We start from the raw sequence: 23,373 nt of genomic DNA, 5'->3' as shown, positions 1-23,373 counted from the left end.
ATGCCACTGTTGTTCAGTAAGGGTATTTCACCATTACTTCCTTCTTAGTAATTTATCTTGTTATTACAAATGTTCCAAAATAAATAGTAGCCAATTGGCCACATAATAGATTCCATGAAATATAAAAAATAAACCTGCACACTATACAAACAATGCAAGTCACAGGACAAACACATGACAGTTCAAACTTTTTTTAAGCTAGAGATGGCCATGTTAATAAGTGATAGCAGTGGGATCAAGAGATGAGCCCATCGCTGCACTGCATCTCCGTTCTACATCCAGTCCCAGGCTAATGTGAATACACCTTTGGCTCCTTGTGCCGATTCTTTTTCTAAAAATACTTTTGTCTGGAGTTCAACTTTTCATCAGAACTTCAAGAAAGCCTGAACTAAAACTTACCTTTACCAACAAACAAAAACTACTCCTAAGGTTTTCCCATACTCCCCCTAAGGTTGCAGAATTTTCATGAAGCATCTAATGATTCATCCACCAATCGCTCAACGGTTCCTAGACAAACAAGGTGGAAAGTCTTCCCTTCTCTTGCTAGCAATAGGACAGAGGCTACCACCATCAGGCATTGCAAGGAGCCTGTCAATAAACCCTGAGTATGCAGTTGTGCTTAATTACTGACTGAACAATATCCAGTACACTGTTTTTTTGCAGAGCTAGAAGCAATGGTCCTAGCCAACACTTGATGATTCTACATCACTATTATGTCCTTTACAAAATGTACAGCACTCAGTCACTGCAGAATCAGGATGGCTTCAGTAATTAGCGTCGCTTTGAAGTAGCACATTGCAGAATGGGAGGCACATATAGATAAGTAAATCCTTCCAGAAGACACCCAACTAGTTATGTATACAGCAATGCATGAGAAGCCAACTAACTATATAATTGCTATGCTCATTTTTTAAAAACGAATATGTGGTAACCCTGAAAGCAAAGGAATGTAAAGGATTGAAAAACATCATCACCTCTCAGTTCTAGGTCATAGTCTTCACATACATTCCAGAACATGTTAATCATCAGCTATCAGTTCTAGCATTGAATAGGGAAAAGTTAATCTAACACAAAGGTACAGAAAACTCTTCAATATTTAACAGTAGAATGAACTTTGATTTAGAGGGATAGCTGACAGGAAGACTTTTTTTTTTTAATGCGGATGAGACCATGATTTATGTTTTTTCCTTGCACATCGAGAGTTGCACTCTTGCTTCGAACAATTTTTGGCCAAATTTCTAGTGGCTGATACATGTAAGCAGGACAAAATTACCTGGAAGGTAGATGGTAGAAAACAGAACACTTACAAAAAAAGCAATGGAAAGATGACCTCAGTGTAAAAAGCAGGTACAATTCTATTGCACTCTTCACCCCTCATGTAACACACACATGCACTTTTGCAAAAGTTGACCTCATACACCAGTCCCTTCTTATTCAGAGTATGGCGGGAGAGGTCTTGCTTCCCAGGGGAGCTAGTTCTCAGAAGTTAGACTTGATCCTTTTACTTGTTGCACATTTGGGCAGCTGTCTTTAGTTACTTGGGGCAGCTGGTCACAGGTCCCCTGCTGTTACGGTAATTAGTGCACCCTTGACTCTTCACCGATTGATCAGGTATTTTTACCAACTGGAAAAACTTAACACATGAAAACTGAATGATATTTATATATGAAGAGTCACTAAGAAACATTATATGTTTAGGTAAACATGGCAGGCAAAAATATCTCTGCATGTGCTGTCATTTTACATTTTTCTGTGTCACATTTTGTCCTGGATCTCAAAAGTGCCACAAAATGTACCTTCTGCGCTTATGGTAAAGAATGCACAAAGAATACATAATCATCTAACCACACAAAATCCATGATCATTATACTTTACCTCCTTTTCTCTGCATGCAAATGCCAAGCTGGCTACATGTCTGATGCCTGAGAAACGTTTACTCTGTGCAAGTAGTTGTAGGTCCAGAAGGTGCTTACACGTTTCATATTGCAATTGGCAGATGAGCTGAATTGAACTGTAACCATGAGAAAACTAAAAATTGACTGTACTTGTTTTTTAGATTCTGTAGATTTTGTAGAAAGCCAAAAGCAACCTCAAAAGCTTACGTACTGTAACAGGGAAACAGACGTCAGCATGTTTAGCAGCTTTATTGGCCAAAGGAATTAGAGGGGGCTAGAGTCAAATTGCCAGCTTTCTAGCTCATGTCACTGTTCAAATATAATATAATTCCAAGTTTATGGGCTCTCAGGGATCTCTGAAAAATGTCTGTAGGCAGAACACATTTTTTTTGTTATCAAAGCAGCTAATTTTCCATAGGTTTGCTTTAAAAAATCTTGCTAGGGATAGCCTGCCCCTGGAGTCCCTGACAAATGAAATCTGCATGTGATTTTTGTCCAACAGTATCCCACTGGTACAAAACTGACAGAAATGTGAAACGTTGCCCTATATTTTTAAGCCTTAAAACTAGCAGGTAACATTGGTTGAGAATTAGTATTATGCAGTCATATGAAGAGTGCTGTTTTTTGGCAATATTTAAAGTTACCATTACCTCATAATTCAAACCGTGCCTACAAATTAAAAATTAAATATTTCACATTTAACTGTGTTATTGTGTATTTTGACATGGTTTATTCAATCTTAACCTAAATAAATAAAAAGGCAGATTTGTTACATGGAAAAAAGTACACCCCTATATTTGTCATCACTTTAACGAGATAAAATTAGTATCCGGTGTTCCAGCGATTGAAGTCTCTTTGTATAGTATGAGGGCTGAACTTGTCCCACTTACAATGGAAGTAAACCGATCAGGCAGGTTATTATTGCAAAAAGGCACAAGCAATGACCCTTCTTCAATAATACCTCCTACCTAGTCGTTTTATCCAGGTATGTGTCAGGATAGCCAGAAATCCCAACTTCCCCTGCACACACTGGTAAGGAACAAAAACTCTTGCATGGCCGTGCAGGAGTTATGTCATCCTCGCCAATCTAATGACAATTGGGTCTCTAAGAAGAGAAGAAAGAAAAAGATTGTGGAGCCCCATGACAGAACAGAGACAGGTAAGTATTGTGGGTTTAGTTAAGTTTTATATCAGTTAGGGCCTGGTTTTCCAGAAGATCAAAAAAAAAGCCCCTCAAAAGAAAGCTGTGGATGCCTACAAGTCTGGCAATGGATTAAAAAAGTAAAATAAAAATACCCACATTATTAGAACTCAAACATTCCACTGTAAAGATAAAAATGTACAAGTGATACTCTTTCTAAAGCAGGACAATCAGACTCCAGTCCTCAAGCAGCAGTTCTGCTGGGAGAGAACCTTAACATTTACAAAGGCCAGAGAAAATGACCAGACTAGTTTTTAACTAAAAGAAAGGCTACGATAACATTTTTTTACAACTGTGGGAAGCAGAAACCATAATGCACAGTTTGATGAATCATTAGGCAGATGGCCTACAACAGCATCAGACAACTTGGGTTTCACTCCTGTAAACCAAGAACACAATCAAAGTTTGCACACTTTTAAAAACTGGAAATATGTGGCTTAGTCTGATCAGCTCCAATTTCTACAGAGGCAACAGATGTTAGACCAACCACATGATCTAAATCCAATAAAACGCCTTTAGGATGTGGCAGAACGGAGGAGATTTACATAAAATGCGCAACTGACAAATCTCCAGGAATTGAATGATGCAGTTGTGTTAGCATGGACCAGAATCTTAAAAGGAATGTCTGTGGAATGTGGAATCCACGCCACAATGAATTGAGAAAGCAAAGAGAGGCCCTGTACCAGCATTAGTATAGTGTTCCTAATACATTTTTCAGTGAGAATGTACGCTGTGCTAGTAAGTAAAGACATTTCAAAAATCAATTCAAAAAAACAGTTAGAATTTAAAAACTGGCCCCTGAGGTTTATGAGTATTCATGAAACAACTACTTGAAGAAAACTATTGCAACGAGCGCTGTGCATTGCTGGCAAACAATGGAAACAGAACTAAGCATATTGCAGCAACAAAATACTGCTCGAGGGTAAAGTTGAAGTAATGGGAAAAAAAAACACATACAGCAAGCATATTTTTTTCCTTTTCCTGATATAAAACACAAAACTGAGGCAGCTGACTGTGTTCTCATACACACAAAAGTGAAGAGCTGCAAGATGTGTAAATTTCCCTGTTACTGACAGTTCTAACCACATAAGGCCAGTCTTTCAGTGCCAGTTCCTAAAACTGCTCACACACCACTCACAGATATACCATATTTATAGAACATATCATTTACTTGGAGCTTACAACGAACACAAGCAATCAATTAAGGGCAGGCTTATGGGACCTGTTAGTAAATAGGTCGATTAGCTGTACTGAATGATCTCAAGGGACTGATGTCTATATAGTTTGAGCTAATCACTCTCATTCTGCATCATCATACAAGATCCAAACACTTAATCCATACATGTAAATAAAGAGATCATGGATAATTCATAGATGCGTCGGAGGACAGACAAGAACATAAAGTGGTTTGATTTTAGAGCTTAAGAATAGGAGATATGCAAGCTATTTTGAATCAAGCAAAGAAAGCACTTTTTGTTTGTTTGTAACTTGTAGCACAGAAGATTTTTGGAAATCAATGCTACTATGAAAGGAAACATTGCTTTGAGCCCATTTTACATCCCTATAAAAGTCTAATTATTATTATTAAACAGGATTTATATAGCCCCGACATATTACGCAGCGCTGCACATTATATAGGGGTTGCAAATGACAGACAGTGACACAGAAAGAGATGACCCTGCCCCAAAGAGCTTACAATCCAGACAGATATAGAAGTGAAAAGGCCTACTTGAAAATTTTTGGAGAACACAGAAGAAATTGTGCTGGGATGTCCTAGGATTTCTAACAAAACCCAAAGTTCCGCAAGCCCTATGCTGGAAAATTAGTATGTGGTTAGATCAGAGTAAGTGATTTGATTTTAATAACCCAAGTCCATTGTGTCCCCATCACAGGTAAACAGGAATGGCAGAGAAGAAAAGGAATGGAAAACATTATTTATTAGCAACATTTGCAATCAGTTTCGATTTATCCTGGGTATGATCTCAAGCCACACCACTGTATTTACAACTCACCTACCTACTGCATATAATACATGACCCTCTTATTATTATTAAACAGGATTTATATAGCGCCAACATATTACACAGCGCTGTAGATTAAATAGGGGTTGCAAATGACGGACTAATACAGACAGTGATACAGGAGGAAGAGAGGACCCTGCCCCGAAGAGCTTACAATCTAGGAGATCCCATATACCCATTTCATACACACTTCATTTACACACTACTAATACCCCATCTATATAACTTACACACTACCTATCTATATAATTTACACACTACTAATACCCCATCTATATAATTTACACACTACCTATCTATATAGTTTACACACTACTAATACTCCATCTAAAAAAATTTACACACTACTAATACCCCATCTATATAATTTACACACCTGCCTTTCCAAAATTCACACCTCACCTACTTATCACATTTTGCACATATGTACACTCCTCATACACCTAACCATAATTTATGGATGTGGACTTTAAACACCTGACCAACAATTCTGGATATTTTACAGCTGCTGACCAGCAATGTACTGGAATAGTGTCATACATGCCTGTATGCTGTATGTTCATAGTTCATAATCTTGACCTTGCTCTCTACATGCAATGCTGAATTGTATAGACACGTCTTAAACCATGACCCTTGCAATCTGTACACCATTTTGAACATTACATAGTTATGAATCCTGTATTTTATATTCCGTGTTGTATATTAGCATTTTAAAATAGTTATCTCAAGTTTATCCCATATAAAGTAGCTCCCAACTATTTATATTAGGTTTTACCTTCAATTTGCATCTTCATTCCGTATGCTGGAAAACATACGTATTAATAGAGTTTTAGTCTTTGTCATCTGTGGTATAGAGGAATTTGTGGTTTCACTGATTATAGCATATTTATATGCTATGAGTAGACTTGGAATATTCTTTTTTGACCCTTAGGGGCATGTCCAGTTTTCAGCCTATCATAGCCACGCACACTTTTTCCCCAAAGCATGGCGGGTTCCAATTTCCAAAGTGAGGGGATACCTCAATATAGGTCAATAGGAGATCAACTGCAGGTCAAATGCACCTATCAGTTCTGAATAACCTAATAGACACCTCAAATTGATGTCGTTGGCAAAAGCACAATGCAGACCCCAACGCTGCTTTTATTTACTAAAACTCTAAAATTCCAGTTTAATATTGGAAGGCTGGGACAAGGGCTTAAAGGTTTAGGTGAAGTTTGAAATGATTCAATAACCAGACACTACTTTTAGTGTTGGCAATTTGTGAGGTGGTTGGGAATTAGATACAACCATTGTGAATATGACCATAATACAATTCTTTTTTTTTACTGCTGTAACCATTCTAAAGAGCTTGTTGGTAACCATTTACCACCTATTGTTTCAAAGATTATCATAAGAGGTACTTGAGTATCTGTAAAATAAATTAAACCCATTTATTGTCTGTTAGGTTGCTGCTACAAATACCTTGCATGGCTTTTAATGGGAACATAAATGATGATTATATGGTTCGTTCTTGAACGTTACCAAACAGCTAGCAGTCCAATTAAGGGTTGGCAAGCTTGACACAACGATGGAGCAACCGCAAGATGCAAATGTAAACAAATACAGTGCCTACACGTCCTTTTTTGAGCGTCGATTAATCTCTAAAAGCCACCTGTATCAATATTTATCAAGATAGTGTACATTTTACATGGATGCCAGCATCACTTATGCCTATGTGTCTATGAAAATGTCAGCTGCCACTTTTTTCTTTTGGCTGTGTCACGGCTCTCATGCAATCCAAACAGAACACAGAATAAACACCTTATAAATGTTCATGAGGTATTTCTTTGGCATTATGCTTTATATCCTCTCCTCCTCCTGTGTCAATCCCTGCATTTGCAACCCCTATTTATATGTACAGCACTGCAAAATGTCTTGGCACCATATAAATACAATATAATTATTATTAATATTTTTGTTGCCGGAAAAGTTTAAAAATACCTACAACACTTTGTCAATGTTCCCATAGCTTTAAGGCAGACTTTGCAGTAAAATGTAGGGTCTGCTTATAATGTTGGGGGTCACCCACTACTGTAAATATCACGTGTTCTGTGCAAAAGGAACCTAAAAAGGAAAAGTTTACATTTAGACTTTCCTTACCCCAGTTATTTCCAGTCTATCTATTACTTTAGGGGTTAAACTGCACTCTTCTGACTGACTGCTTCTCTGTGTATATACTTTGAGGCATTTGTTTAATCATCTCAGGATTCATTGAAAAGTTTCATGCCTCGCATGGTTAGTTCTTATTATATAACCTTTGTTCACTGCCATGTATTGTACTGTGGACCTCTGCTGTCAACCAAGAGCTTTGCTAATGTTGAGCTGGCACATGTCCGTGCCAACATCCTGTACAAACATTTTTTAAAATAAACAGAAGGGTTACTTTGGCTTCATTTGCTTACAGTCAACGGATGATGTAACGAGAAAGGCAGCAGAGCTGAATTTAAAGACATCAGACAATGCAAAAGTTACATAGAGGTCATGGCGCAGGACAAAGGTTGGCGTTCTGTGTCTAAAGCTGCGTACACACTTCCAATTTTTGTCGTTGGAAAGGATCTTTCACGATGCTTTCCAACGACAAGGGAGTGCACGATGCATGAACGGTGCTGTACATACAGCACCATTCTGCTCTATGGAGAGGGGAGGGGGAGAGCGACGGAGCGGCACCCTGCTGCACGCTCTCCCCTTCCCTTTCATTAGGATCGGCTGTCGTCCATCGTCCGTGGATCCGGCAGGTCGGTCGTCCGGACGATGGACGACACCGACTGTACACACGGCAGATTTTCGCCCGATAATTGGCCGATGCCGATTATCGGGCGATAAAAATCTGACGTGTGTACGTAGCTTAAGGCTTCCATATACATTTACTTCATTCTGGCAACTCCTTGAGATGAATCTACATATTTAAAAAATTGGTAAACCATTGATCTGAGGCTGTCCATATGGCAACTATACCAAACTACTAAAAGCCTTTCCTAGCTGCAGAACTTTTCAATACAGCAGGGCTTTATGCAGATATTGGGGGGGGAAAAAAAACCAAAATTACTTCAACTAGGAGAGGAAAAGGCTGCACTAGCAGCTGACCAGGCTCCTCACAGGCACATACCTTGAGTGAGAACATGTTGACAGGAGAATGCAGGCTATGATTTATGACCACTGTACTCGTTTGGATGGTGCTACGCCTAAAATGCTCAAAATTCTCAAAACATTTTCAGTAAGACTTTAGTGAAGTTGTATCCGAGATACAAAACAGTTCATGAAACGAATGGAATGAAAATTATACTCTAAGACTTTAAGAGAGAGGCAACTTTGCACTGTATAGTTGCAGACCTTTCAGAATGTCTCGATGGGCGATTAGAACTTTTACAATAAGTTCAAAGTTGGCCGTTTAAAAACCAAGGTAATGGATTGTGTAGATTTGTTTTAAAAATGAAAGAGATTTTACAGAGATCATCAGATGGCATTGTGTATGGCCAGCTTACCTCTGGCAGCCTGTGTTTTTATTTTGTGGCAGCTTTCCCTAATGCGGGCAGCAAACACATATATACAATCAGTGAATCCAACACCAAATTTAGCACAAAAGAGAACATGATGAATGACTCAACAGTTCAATTACTTACATTATCAGCACTTCAACATATTACTCATATTATTCTGTTCTTTTGCAGAGTGCATTCCTAAGTAATTTTGGATTCTTTCCCAGGATGCCACAAGAAGGCCAAGTGACATCAACAGTACTTGGGTGAGTGGGTGGGAAGGACACTTATGGATTGGGGGTTTGTTAATACTTCACTGAAAGGTAAAACCATTCTCATTTTGTAATTTACCCTACTCCCCAGATAAAAGTCAAGATGTGTAAGAAGGGGAACATTTGAACTTTCATGAGAAAGGGGAAGCAAATTTATTAAGACTTAATTCCTTAAAAGAAGAAGAAAACAAGTTCACTGTGAATGATGCAGCAGTTACAATAGGATTTTGCTGGTGCTTTTTTTGATTAAGATGGGAAAATGTAGCACAATAATAAGGAGCTCTTCCTGCTCCTGAGCCCAGCACCCCAATAGTATCAGTGTAACCTTGGTAGTTGATGCTTTGGATTACATAAACTGTGTGGCAAGAATAGAATTTGCCTTGGCAACAAAATAAAAGGATGTCTTTCTGCATTTACTTAAATGTATTTTTACTGGGTTCAGACTTGCAATGGGATCAAGCAATCCCACATGGTTCCTGGCAGCTGGTAGCTCCGCAAGCCACTTAGCCCCTGCAGCGCAGTGTTGGTTCTTAAAGAACCAGCATCTGCAGATTTGACAACAGGCAGCAGCGAGCGGTATTAAACCCATCCCTGCCACCCCCATTTGTTTACAGTTGGGCTGTCGCAGGTAGACGATACATATAGTGCCTCCCCTGAATCAAAAAGCTGCATGCATGTAGACCAGTGGAAGAACAATAGAAGAACACAGGAGGTTGTTGGCCCAATCTACAAGCTGTTATTTGTAAGTAAAGTTCACAAAATGTGCTGGTATTCATCATGAACCTACTAGGGCAACATACATGTGTTGCAGCACATTGCAACCTGTTATGTTTGATATTTCAGAAAATGGTTTTAGCCATGCTAGGGTATGTTGGCTGCCTTACTACAATACACATTCACATAGAATGTGAACCTAGCCATAAGGAAAACCGGAACATTAAAAATAAAAAAAAAAAAAAAAAAAAAAACACAATAAAAAAAAAAAAGATAAAAGACAATAAATACAATATGAAAAACCTAAAACTAATAGTTGACCGAATGCTTAAATACATGTTAGAAATGCTAGAATCAATAGCTACATACAGCATACACATAGTTCACTTGGTGCAAAGTTATTCACTTTAAAGTCACTGCATAGGACAAGGGCTCTTTGTGTCTGGAGGAAAGAAGGTTTAATCTTTTCATATAGAAAGGCTTCTTCGCAGTAAGCACTGTGAGAATCTGAAATCCCTCAGGAAGCAGTTGATTATAATAAAAGAAAAAAAAAACCTGGATGCATTCCTAAAAACTCAGAATACAACTGACTATAAAAACATTTAAAAGTAATAAAGATTATGAATAAAATTGTTGATTGAGAGAATATCCGATTGCCCTAGGAGATAAGGAATTATTTGTATATGAAGGCTTTCATTTTATCTATTGGTTGAACTCGATCAGAAAGATTGTGCTGCAAAACATTATACTATCCAAATATCCAATAGCAGAATCCCAAAGTTTCTTGTATTGCTTAAGGAATAACAAACAGTGCTCTCAGTCAGCACAATCTAAAGGTAAAATCATTAAAGAGGAATAAAGTCTTTAGTGGGTGGTGAACTTCTGACATAATCAGCAAGTATGCACAGTGTACCTGCCAATTATGGCGCATACTTACCCGTGTGTAACTTCCCTGCAGTGATCACAGGTCCAGGACCTGTTTTCACTGGATCTGAGGAAGGCGCCATCTTTGCTGCCAGCTCCACAAAAGATTTCCTTGAAGGTAATCCTCTTCAGCCATTGCATGGCCACTGATTAACTCCTAGACACTGGCCACTGATGCTGTAACTGAACTGTTAGTCATCCCCAGGCACCCCTCTTGAACTACTATGCTGTCACTCGTGGCATTTGACAACTGCTTTGTATTGCTGTGAGGACGAGAGCAGTTGAGGTTGAAATTTGGTTTTTCATCCAAAAAGGATCCGTACCACCATCAACCTGCCATTGCCATGAGCAAAAATGGTTTTCAACTGCTCCCATTTAGTTAAAGGATCATGATTGACCCTACAGTAGGTTGCAAAAACTCCTTTAAAAATTTAGGTAGGTTGCAAAAACTCCTTTAAAAAAAAAAAAAAATGTTTTATTTATTTTAAAAAAAGGCCTGTTGTGTATTACGCACAATGATTTAAACATCATTCAGTTAGGGCTTATTTTATAGCCTCACCAAAATGTATGTGCTCAAGCTGTTGAAAGAAGAGCAGAATATTTATCCATATGTCTCTAAGTAGCAAATGGCCGACTAAAAAAAGAGCAGGAACAAGGTCAGCAGTTGGAAATTCCGGTTTCACAATTCACAGAACATGACTGGTTGCAGCAGCTGCCCACCGACTACAAGCCTTTGTGTGCAGTAAATGTACTTAGACCATTTCCTTCCAAAACAGGACATATTTTGAGGGCGATGGTATCTGCAATAAAAGGTCTACATCCGTTTCTAACTTTCTGCTACACCTATTTAGACTTATCATTTAGGAACAGATATCTTCAAAGTAGGGGATATTGTGCAAATGTATCAAAGCTTTGCTTGAAAAAACATGGGTGAGAAATAATTGTATGTCCAGTGCTTTTGCTAAGCTCTAAAATTATGAATAATAAAGGTGAAAACTTTTGGATACGGTATCCTCTCACCATTTTGTCCGCCCATGCAATTCGGAGGCTTGACATGTTTAGTATGCACTTACTTGAAACAACCACACCTTTAATATTTTACAAACATTTATATTAACTCATCTAGAAAGCATTTAAATCAGCGGTCCCCAGCCTGTGGAAAAATTTTGATGGTCCGCAGCTCCATGTTCTCGTATGCATCGCAGGCTCAGAGCAGTGGGTGGGCTTTGTCTCTGGGTTCTGGCATCATGACGTCACTCAGGGGATCCCTGCACATGCACAGTCCAGAGTCCTTAAATTTAGTGGTCTATGATGTCCAAAAGGTTAGGGAACAACTGATTTAAATAACTCCACTCAAAGCAGAAATGACAGAACTTCATCACAAGATGATATACATAATCATATATAATTATACAAACATTAAAAAAACCCTATAAAAACTCAGGAAAATGATTTCTAAAGGGATCCCTTAACTCTATTTTCCCCCATAGGGGTGTTTAGTAGATGCATACTCAAAAATAAAGACCACATGCCAAGCCAGATTAGATAATGCTGCATTCACTTTATGATATCCAGGGTAAAGTTTCATATCATTAAAAAACAGAACTGGAACATTTATTTGAACTTGTCCTTTCATTCTGACTGAAAGGTCTCTAAATGTCTAACTATTGGATTTTATTCAGTACTGTTTTGACTACTATTGAAATTTAGTGCAGCTCTGACAATCTGGAGGGGATTCCAAAATCTTCTCATCTTAACTTAAAGGTAATCACTGAATATACTAAAAGAGTAGGATGCAATCTGTACAATGTGCCATGCTGAGGCAAGTTGCAGGGAATGTGAACTTTAGAAGTGCAATGGGGTGCCATTCAAAAGAAATGCGTGAGATTCATAAACAGCGACAGTGCACCAACACACCTAATGGACATTACAAAAATGCGGTGGTTATCAACCAAACAAGAAAAAAAAAAATTGTACTTTGGCAGACACAGGATTTTTTTTATATCACTTGTATTTTTTAGCTATCTCCTTTTAACAAGAGAATAAGAAATAAAAATCCTCTTTGAAAATTCCAGAACACGCTAACTTGCACCACCAATACAGAAAACAGTTACTGAGACGAGGTAAAAGAGGATACAAGGAATAAAATACGCAGCTTCTACTTAGACTTTAATGGTTGATGTTTCAGACTGTGACACGTCCTTGGTTGTTTGGGAGAAAGACTGCTGTGCCAGCTTCTGAAGCTCTAGAGACTTCATAGAGTGCGTGGCAAAATACAGAAGTATTTCAAATACAGCAGAGACTTCAAGACTACTACTTACTAGACAAGAACACAACAGTTAAAGAGACAGCCTTAAAATACTGCCTCTGCAAGGCATAAATATCGATGACAATGAGTTTTCTAGGAGGCGTGGCCAAATACCATTTTCACAAAAAATAAAAAAGTTAAACCTGCAAAAATGCAAAGTGTCACACCATCTCTTAAACAAAGAATTTGGTTTAGGGTGACCGTTCAAAAGAGGGGCTGCTGGAGGAATGTGCAGAAAATAATATCTAGTACCCAGGTGTGCTGGGATTGTACATGTGCACAGCTCAGTGTACATTCAATAGAAGATCACAAACAAAGAGTCTGTTTTATGTACAGTATGTAGTATTTAGTATGCTAGTGTGTAGACAGCATAAATAATGATACAAATAAATACCTAAATCATTGGGATCTAGAGCCTTTTAAAGGAGGAGGCTCCCACACTGCAATGAAGAAGTTAGGTGGGGTCCCACCCATACTACTGGCAGTCCAGCTCCGGGGTACATTTAGTCTCCTTAAGAGTCTTATAGTAAACCAGGATTTGCAGATGACAGAGGTAGCATCTGCCATGTTTCTCTGAGAAAGTTTCTTCTAATCTTCTACAGTAGATAAGTACAAACTATAATGAATTATTCATCAGACAAGCAGATATAATGAATCATTTGACCAATGTTCCACTTTCAATGTACTCGCAGATGCCAAAGAACAGATTTCCTTTTACCTGTGTTTTATTTATGTAGTGCATATCCATTTTAAATTACTCTAAAATACACTTCTAACCTTCTGGAATCAAACCTAATTTTTAACTGTTTTTGCTTTAACGAAATATAGGTAGACAGCACGGGCCGATTTAAGATGCAGTCAGTAATCTCATCCCATTCTGCTTTTAGGACTCCATATCCAACAGGAAGCTTAGGTTTAGTAGATTAACAGGGGGAACGTCAGCAAGAGCCAAAATAAAAAGTGTATTTCAGCAAAGGTAAACCACATAAAGGGATATCTTCTTGCGCCACTACATTTCTTAGATACTTTTCATTTTATTTTTTTAAGCTGAACGGTAATTATTACAGAAAGAGATATGTTAATGCCATTGAAGAAATGTCTGTTTCTGGTTTTAGGTCTAGGATGCTCGTGTGGATGAGACTGTAAAGTATCTCTAGAGAAAAACTAAGTGTTAAAGGGTTTTGACAAGTTTGCATTGAAGATGTCTGTGTCTATTGGGGAGGTATACCCCTCTATTTGTATTAAGCACAAAAAATGACTTCTCTTTACTCGTCTCTTCTTTCAAAGATTACAATTACAGTTTACAAGGAAAGCCTAAACCTTATATTTTTGTATCACATTTTTGATACATAAAAATGTTGTATGCTTTAGGTAGGCTTTTCAGTGAAGATGTTTTTCAGTTTAACAGAAGCATATTGACTTCAGTAATTGGCACTGAGACTTTAGTTTAAATAAATTCTACCTTGCCTCAAAAACCACATGTAAAAATATACATTCCTCCTCTATTTATTTTTGCCTTGCTGGCTATGGTTTGTAATAAATGTTCACATGTACCTCACTGACACCTCGAAGAAAATGAAAGGTACAGTCATAAGCTGATGTTCCAGGAAGTTCAAAAGCAAACATGGAATTTAGCAAGCCATGAAGCTGAAAACCTCCATAAAAGCTATCTGTAAACTGTGAATTTACTGAAACTGGACTAACCTGCAGCTCGCACCAGGCAACTTCAACCCAAGTCTCTGTGTCCAGCCCCTTGAATACAGTTTTGAAAGCTCCTCGGCCTAATTCGATGTCAAATTTCAAAAATCGTCCACCGGGTGACGTTGCCACAGCTTTCATTTCTGCCTCTTCCTCCATCTCTTTTTCAGTCTTTTCTCTGGGGGTGTCTTTACTAGTCTCAGATACCATTTTGGATTCGTTTTTGCCTTCTTGCACTAAGTCTGTAGTATTTGACACTAGACCATCCAATTGCTGCTGGCCCGCAGAGGAAGGAACCTTCTCCTCTTTGAGGGGTTGTTCCAAAATTCTATCATCCTCAGTAATGTCCACGCTCTTTCTAAAGAATCTTTTTCTTTCACTAGTGCCTGAAGCAGAAAGGGGCTTGTCTGTGCTCTCTGTGCTTGCCTGTCTGGCCAAGGAAGAGTCTTGAGTGGCCAAGTTCTTCTCTGCAGAAAATCCAGCTGGTTTATCAGATTCATCCGTAGCAGGCTCTCCAGAGTCAGTAGCCATCTTCCTCAGTTTTGCAGTTCAAATATGCACTGGATGTAAAACAGATAATCCTTCACAAAGTCTGCAGAAAACAAAAGTAACATATTATTACAATCTATCGAGAAGTGTCGAAGAATGTGGATAAGACAGCATGTTAAATCTACTAGAAGGAGAACTATATTAAAGTGCTCAAGGGCAAAGTGATGATGCCAATCTTATGTGTGTTTTAATATAGCTAAAGTATACACAACTGCAAAGTCAAACCACTCATAAGCAAGCCAATTAACTGCCCAAGAAGTAAAATACAATGTAAACACATGACAATCCTGGCGTGTTTAGAATTCATGGCTTTCTAGCTGTATGCCATGTGAACTATGCAGCCATAGCTTAGGGGCTCTGCCATAACAATGTCCCATTCTGTCCCCAAACCATTGCAATGCAATCAATTCAGAATAATGAACAATTTCAAACAACAAGGCACAAACAAAAAGCCAACAAATCTGCATTCAAGTGCACTCCTTTTCATAGGAAGAAGAAACATTTTTCAAGCTATAATGGCAGATACAAGAGAAAACAGTAAAAATTCTCAAAAAGCTAGCTATGCATGAAAGGAAATCATTGCAGAGCATACCAAAGTTTTAAGGTAACTATCTCATTGATTTTGGGTCACAAACCGTTAGTAATTGGTCACCGTTTTCAGATGTGTTCAGCTAAGTAATACTCTATATCAATCACTGTTCAATTTTTTATCAACAGGAAAAGAAAAGTATTCTGAATACTATAAAAAGGACATCACACGTAAAAAGGAATTTTTGAAGGTTATGAACTGCAGAGAAGCAAAATGGTGAACAAAATATTGGTTTCATGTGGTTGCACACTACACTACAGCTTTTTATTCCCTTCGCATCTCTGAATTCAAACAAAGGAAGATCAACAAATGACAGACCATATTTCCTGGATGACAGTACAACCTTATAGGACCAACATAAAGATGATAAAAGCTGCCAGTGCTGAATGTATTCTAAACCATGCCGATTGCCTGGATGTAAGGCCGATTTTGTGGTTTCAGTAGTTTCAGGCACACCTGAAACAAGCAAGCAGAAGCGGTAAGTTGAGCGCCGATTAGCTGAATACCTGAGCTAAATACTCATTCTGGAACTCAGAAGCTATTCAAGGCAGAGGATCAGGACACCAGCCAGGCAAGCTGTAATTTTAGAACCTGATCAAAAATAGCAGCTAACAATTTCAGCATGGATAGGTGAATAGCTACCGCCAAGCACAGCTACACAATGACCATGAAAGACCTGGTCAGTTTGTTCCTGGGGTCCTTATGTACCTAAGCTGTGACTGCACAGTTTCTATACCAGCGATATGTGAACTTCAGGGGCTGCTTATGTCACTTAAAGAACAGCTTTAATGTCTTCTTTCAGTCCAAATCTATTTTCTAGTTCTACATAAGAGTGAAGAGCGTTCCATTAAAAAGAACAAAAAAAAAAAAATGTACCCGGTATTCTTTCTGGCCTTCTATTTTGGTGGCCACACAGGAAGTGAGGAGACAAAGACAGCAAGTTCTTGTCAAAGGTTCTTAATTTATAAAAAAAAAAAAAACATAATGGTGTTTTAGAAATATAGAATCTAAAGAATTCTTAGAATATTGAGGTTAGAGTGAACTTTCAAAATGAAAGGACTGGAGGTGGGGTGGGGAGTTAGAGTAAGAAATACTTTTAAAAAGGGGACAGGATATAATAAAGTTGACAAGAAATGGTGTGAAAAAAAAAAATCAAGAGTAATTTCTATCACAATGCTAACAACAATTACACCATAGAAAAAGAAACCCAACACACCCCTTTAAGCTAGTGGTGGTGTAATGGTGCAAACAACAGGATTGTCTGTTGTGTAAAAACCTGTTGCACAAACAACACACTGTAAACATGGATCTTTGTACAGCTAGTCATCAGAATAAAAAAAAAAACATTTTGTCAATCAGATTTAAAGTATGAAGGATTCTGTATGACAACCTAAACAAATCCCAAATTAGGATAACACATAATACACAAGTCTGAGAAAAGAAAGAAACTTCCTTTACCTCCCTTTTTCCTGAGCCTAATTCTTTTTTGTATCTCTTGTCCTCCCCTTAGTCACTGCAGCTCACAGTACGAGGGGTTCTGCAACAGAGGCGGTGCTGTCAATCTAGAATGCATTGGGCAGGACTGAGCATGGCTAAAAGCCGACTGGCAAGTCAAAGGCTTGAGAAACGGAACCCACACCCCCTGCAAAGCAAAATCCATCCCACTCTAGTGAATGCACGCAACCAACTTAGAAGCCACAAATCTGCTTTTAAGTGCACCATTGTTGTCAGACCATCAAAAGAAGTTAAATTTAGGTGAACTTCACTGACCAGCTCAACAGGTATTTTCAGGTCTTGGCCAGATGACTGTAAGAGAAAACTGTAATTGCAGAAATAATTAGGTGCTGCAGCACTTTTTTTGTTCATAAGAGGCCAGAATTCTTGTTACAGTCATCAGATTCATTGTGTTACCATGAGATTAAGAGAAATCTTTGTTAGTACCAATAGCTTGCAACTGATATTTTGCTCCTTTGAACGTCTCCAGAAGCACAATGGTCAACTTTTTAAAATTAAATTACATATGACTTCTAAAATATATATTTAAGTAGAACTTTAAGTGAATTTTTTTAATTACAGAAGGGCCAAGATAGGTCAGGATCTTCAGATATCTTGATTGACCAGGTTATGCAATGAGGGAGAGAATTCATTCTCAGAAACCAGGTATGCCCGGATTGTACATTAAACATATGTAACGCTATAGAAAAACAATTATGAACATGCTAAGAAGCTTTAATTAAGGAACACTGTCCATTCTGTAAAAAAGCTACCTGCATGCTTGCAATTTTTGAGATATATATATATATATATATATATATAATTCCACCAAATACTAAATTTAAATCAAATACTATATGCATTTTTAAAATTGCGGAATATTTGTTTTGTTTTATCTTGATATATGTGTTTTGGTTTACAACACAACTTCTGTAATTTACTTCTGAAAGTTTTCCATAAAATCTTTGAAATACAAATACTATACGATATGTCTATATCCACTATAGATAAGTAAATGCTGCACTGCACAGCAAAATATATATATACTTAATCTAGTTTCCTTTTTATACAAAGGGTTAATTTCAGACTCAAAGGGTTATAGAAAACATGCACAGAGGTCAAACATCTCTAGAATTGTAGCACATGACATATGCAGGAAGAGAAGATAACTATAGCTCTGGCCAATAGCATTTAAAGAACAAAGCTACCATTTGTAAGAGAAAAAAAAAAATACACAATACTTCACGTCTTCCAGACAAACCAACATTTAACTATAACACACAGCAGAACCCCTATAATACCACAACATTCAATAATCCTGTATTATATCCAGAGAGTGGGCAGCTTCCCAAAATAACAGGATCCTGTTCCAAAACCAACACAGATAAGAATAATATGACAACATAGTAAAGATACCAAGTTCTTTCAAGTGCAGTGCTGCTTAATGAATCACTTAACTCCATGTCTACCATAGGAAACTCCCTTTGTTCTGACTGACTCCTCTGTACTTAATCTAAAAAAGCAAAGGGAACGCAGAAAGATACAGATATACATACGTAGTAAAGAACACAATCTAGGACGTTCCTATTGCAACAGATATAAAAATAATTAAGCGTGGAAAAAAAATATCATTAAGTTGATGTCAAGAGGCAGCAAAAGTCCACAGATACCAGCGGTAAGATTGATTTTCCAGCGATCCGTTTGAGCTGGCACTAACATATTCCCCTTAGACTCTTTTCCCTGGCACGTCATCCGTGATGCAGTCCCATGTAGGAAAGTGTCAGAGGGAACTTGAAAGTGCAGGAGGCAGAGCTTGTCTTCAGAAGAATACGGGCTGCTGGCCCTAGGAAACTATCGAGTTTGGATACTAGCTGAACCAGTTCTCTCTCATTCTGCATGAGCTCATCTGATGCCTTCAGGCCCCAAAGAGAGAGAGAAAAAAATGTAGTTCAGCTACAGGTTATGGCCTATGCAAATAGGAAGAGATAAAACAAATCTAGATGCATGATATATTCTCTCAGGAAATGATTAACATTTTAGGAGAAGAAACTATAGAAAACTTTTCACTGCGTAATGCAAAACCCAAAACCGCATTTCCCACGCAGGATCTTGATGAATTAGGTTTGAACACATTTCCTGTAATCAGTAAAGACAATGCCAAGTTAGATACACATTCTGTTTAACTTAAAGTTGACCTTTAAATTCCTCACATACTAATATACAACATATTTTTTCGTTTCTGTAATCATAAGGCCATTCTCGAGCTTTCAGTGTTAGGTTGAGATAAAGTCATCAGTCTGCTGCAAGCAGAAGGAAGCATTTCCTCAGTTTCCTCTAATCATAATGCAACATTGTAACAAGAAGAAAGGTGAACAACTTGCAGAAGGGGCTGATCTGCGTCAGTCGGAAGCGACTGGCACCTGAATTGACGTGAGTGTTTTATCTCAAAACCGGCATCTCGACTAACCTAGTGCTTCTGCAGAGAAAGGCAAATACAAGGCAAGAAGGAGTACTGTGATTTCTGCAAGAAGAAATAATAAGAAGGGTTACAAATTATTTATTATGAAAACTAAATGTCCGACCCAAACTTGTTTCAGCACTGGATAGATTGTGAGTAGATTAGTTTGGTATACAGGTCTCCAATAGGGAGATCTTTCCTCACTTTTACAGTCCCGTTCACTAGGGTTTCACCGGACATGAAGCGTGGGAAAAAGCTAGAATCCTTGTCTACATCTTCCTGCTCTGTCCCTTTTGCAGACTTTGCCTCAATGCCTTGTCTGCTTAACTTGAGGATAGAAAGTGACAGAATATCTGTGTCCTCAACATCAATAAAAAACAAAATAAAAGACGGGTTTTTCTCCACATTGTTCAAAGCTAATAAACAACAATCCAGGTCTAAAAAACACTTATATGTATTAAATAACATTGTTTCAAATCTAAAAATAAATATGGATGGTATTGCTGTAGTGAATGCAATAGTTTCAGGAAAATTTGAAGCCAGCACATGAAATACATAATCTGGCCAAAATTATGTGCCATCATTTTCTATGAGCCAAAACAAAAAGCTTCTTCTATAAACTTCTAATGCCATCAGCACCAATGTCATGGAACTGAACAAAGGCAGAGATTAAAGTCCAACCTGGGTGGCAACCATGGCTCCTAGATAGAGTGGAGGAGAAAATGTGGCCACCCAGGGACAGTAAGTAAAATCCATAAATCTAAGCAAAAAAAAAAAGCTAATTAAAGTATTGCATCTAGAATCCAATAGCTGCACTATTTAACAGTTTGGGATTTAGATACCCTGTGCTTTCAGTGTGGTTACTGATTGCTTGTGCAAAGAGTACATGTAGCTTCTCCTGGCTTCAGCCCCATAAAAAGGGGCAGCACAGGGCGCTACTAGTAGCACTTACTGCTGCCTGCTATTAAATGTGCTGAAGCTGGTTCTTTAAGAACTAGCATTGCAGTGCAACTGACTGTCAAGGTGCCAGCTGTTTGGAGCCCCCTTGGGATCGCCTGATCCTGAAGCAGCTCATAACCTGCCCTTAGGTGCCTGGGTCATGTGGTTTGAATATGGCCTACTTCTCTTCCAATGTAAGTCTATAAGAATGCAAAAAGCAGCTTCTTAATGATAAAAAGCAAGCTAGATGCAAGCTGCATTTACCCATTGATACAAGCCCAGAGCCTAAGAGGTACTTGGACTCATAATTGCTTTATCATGCCATTACAAATAAAAAATTGCAATATTCATGTTGAAATAAACTGACAATGCTCAACAATTATAGCCAAACATGTACAATAAAACACACAATACAAACTGTTATATAACAAGAGAACAAATGCAAGACCTGAAATAGAAAAAGGAATCAATAAAAGGTTATCATACAACCTGACAATGCACAGGCAACTAATCAACAGAGTCTCCTAAAGCTGCGTACACACGTCAGATTTTTCTCGCCCGATAATCGGCATCGGCCAGATATCGGGCGAGAATCTGGCGTGTGTACAGTCGGCGTCGTTCATCCTCCGTGGATCCGTCCTGGCGGATCCACGAACGACGACCGATCCTAATGCAAGGGAAGGGGGAGAGCGTGCAGCAGGGTGCCGCTCCGTCGCTCTCCCCCTCCCCTCTCCATAGAGCAGAATGGTGCTGTATGTACAGCACCATTCATGCATCGTGTAGTCCTTTGTCGTTGGAAAGGATTGTGAAGATCCTTTCCAATGACAAAAATTGCACGTGTGTACGCAGCTTTAGTCAAGTCCCCTAAACTCACAAAAAAACAAAAAAAACTTCACTTGAGACAGAGCAGGCTGCATTGACGATTCGTGGCGAAGCCGTTTGCCTGGTAGTCATTGCTTTCAGCGTTCGAGCTTTGTAAACTTGGCCAAGACGAACAAACGGGTTTCTTTTTAATCTCTACCAAGAGAACCTTTTGGAAAATGAATTACAGAAAAAGGCAAGCAGCGGAAAAGCCGGTGATGGTTTTAACTCCAACGACATTTAATCACACTGTATACTCCGGAACCTCAATCAATGCAAACGACATAAGTTATTCATTACCAGGCAAAGATACAAAAAGGTGGAGTTTGGCAGGGAAAATAAACAAAAAGACCAAACCAAGAACAAAGCCGAGCCGAAGGCGATAATCCCACCGCTGGGCTTTAGATGAAATGGAAGAGAGGTCGTTGTGGGGAAGTCTAGAAGCACAATCTGATCGATCCGTGACAAAATAATGTAAACAGAGATAGGGATAGCTGAGACTTAATATTAATAAAAGTAAAGCGCTGTGTAATATGTTGGCGCTAAATAAGAACTGTTTATTGATTGTAAGACACGGACCGTACACATGCCACACATTGTAAAAACAAAACAATTCCAGCAAAAAGAGGATGTTTTGGTGACTACAAGATTTAACTACTACTTGTGTATGAAGAACAAAATAAAACAGCAAAACATGTATCAATAAAAACAACACACACACACAAGTACAGCAGCACATGCATGGACGCAATCAATACAATCTCCTAAAGGATCACTCCACCAATAAGGAAAGGAGGTATATGCATGGACACAAAGTCTGCCGATCGATGTGCTGAAGTCTGCCGATCGATGTGCTGAAGTCTGCCGATCGATGTGCTGAAGTCTGCCGATCGATGTGCTAAGCCAATGGCATCCCAGAAGCTGAGCGGAGTCCCAGCAACACATGCATGGTCCCTGCACGGGGGGGCTCACTATGGGGGGTGATGGAAGGGAAAGCCATTGTATAGATGCTGGGGAGATCTTCACATGGATGCCATCAGCTGACATGTAATGAGACACACACAGACATGTCATGACACAACAGCCCCATCCTCCCCGCCTCACCTCACCGGATGATACCCCGGCCGCCCCCCTCTCCCTGTCAGCGGCTACCAGGCTCTGTCACGGGGCGGAGGAGGTAGGTTGAGGAAGGGGGGGTGACGGAGGTAGGTTGGAGCACGGGAAGCCTCTCGGTGTTAGGGGGGAATATATGTGTGTGTGGAGAGGGGGGCGCCGGTTATAAAGCGCTCACAGACAACCCGCCGCCGCCTCACCACACACCGATCAACCAACGCGCGCACCCGAGGCCGTAGCGGGGGCGAATAGAGAGAGCGCGCGCCTCCCGAGCGCGCCCCCGAGTTTACCTCAGGAAACAAAAAAAAAAAAAGACGAGCGAATATTAATATACCCGAATATGATAAAAAAAAAAAAAACAATGGCATGAATGCGGGAAACAACAGATAGAAGTAGGAATGCGTCTCTGTGTAAGGAAAATCCGGGGCTCTATAGGAATAAAAAAAAATACCTAACAGTCCGTTTTTCACCCCAATACCGCCGTATATAAATCATTCCCAATGCCACCCATCGACACTGAAATACACAATGGTCTCTAAGCCGTGAGGTATCTGCCGTGCCCGCGCTTTTTTTTTTTACCCCCGTCTCTTACGCCGGAGCGCGCCCCCTGCTCCTCACCTCGTGCGCGTGGCCTGGCTGATCCGCAGCATGTAGGACTAGAGATATGCGCGCGCCCTACCTCGCGAGAAACGTCACACTTCGGCGCAAATAGTGCCGGGAGATGTAGTCCGGGTGGAGGAAGTGGTGGGTGGGGCTTTACCTGCAGTACGTTTGTAGTGGAAGAGTTGAGTAGATCGGAAATTGGCGCCTACAAGTGGTCAC

General features: G+C 39.1%; 1 protein-coding gene across 4 annotated transcripts in view; it reads right to left on the bottom strand.

Annotated features, from left to right (window-relative positions):
• WNK3 (WNK lysine deficient protein kinase 3) overlaps positions 1–22,809 on the bottom strand; it is a 70,332-nt gene extending 47,523 nt beyond the window's left edge. The window contains exons 1-2 of one of the 4 annotated variants that reach the window (XM_072430946.1): positions 22,543–22,809; positions 14,555–15,140 (exon numbers count right to left, since the gene is read on the bottom strand). In XM_072430946.1, the coding sequence (XP_072287047.1) occupies positions 14,555–15,079 (525 nt within the window). In that variant the 5' untranslated portion in view covers positions 15,080–15,140; positions 22,543–22,809. Of the gene's footprint in view, positions 1–14,554; positions 15,141–16,562; positions 18,727–22,542 lie in introns of those variants that run through there. The other 3 variants (XM_072430942.1, XM_072430945.1, XM_072430944.1) reach the window with 3 other exon arrangements.
• Between the last annotated feature and the right edge of the window lie 564 nt (positions 22,810–23,373).

The sequence above is a fragment of the Pyxicephalus adspersus genome, chromosome Z (assembly GCF_032062135.1).
Source record: "Pyxicephalus adspersus chromosome Z, UCB_Pads_2.0, whole genome shotgun sequence".
In the NCBI taxonomy this organism is placed as follows: Eukaryota; Metazoa; Chordata; class Amphibia; order Anura; family Pyxicephalidae; genus Pyxicephalus; species Pyxicephalus adspersus.
Note: the sequence above shows the minus strand (reverse complement) of the source record. Positions and strands in the feature narration are given on the sequence as shown.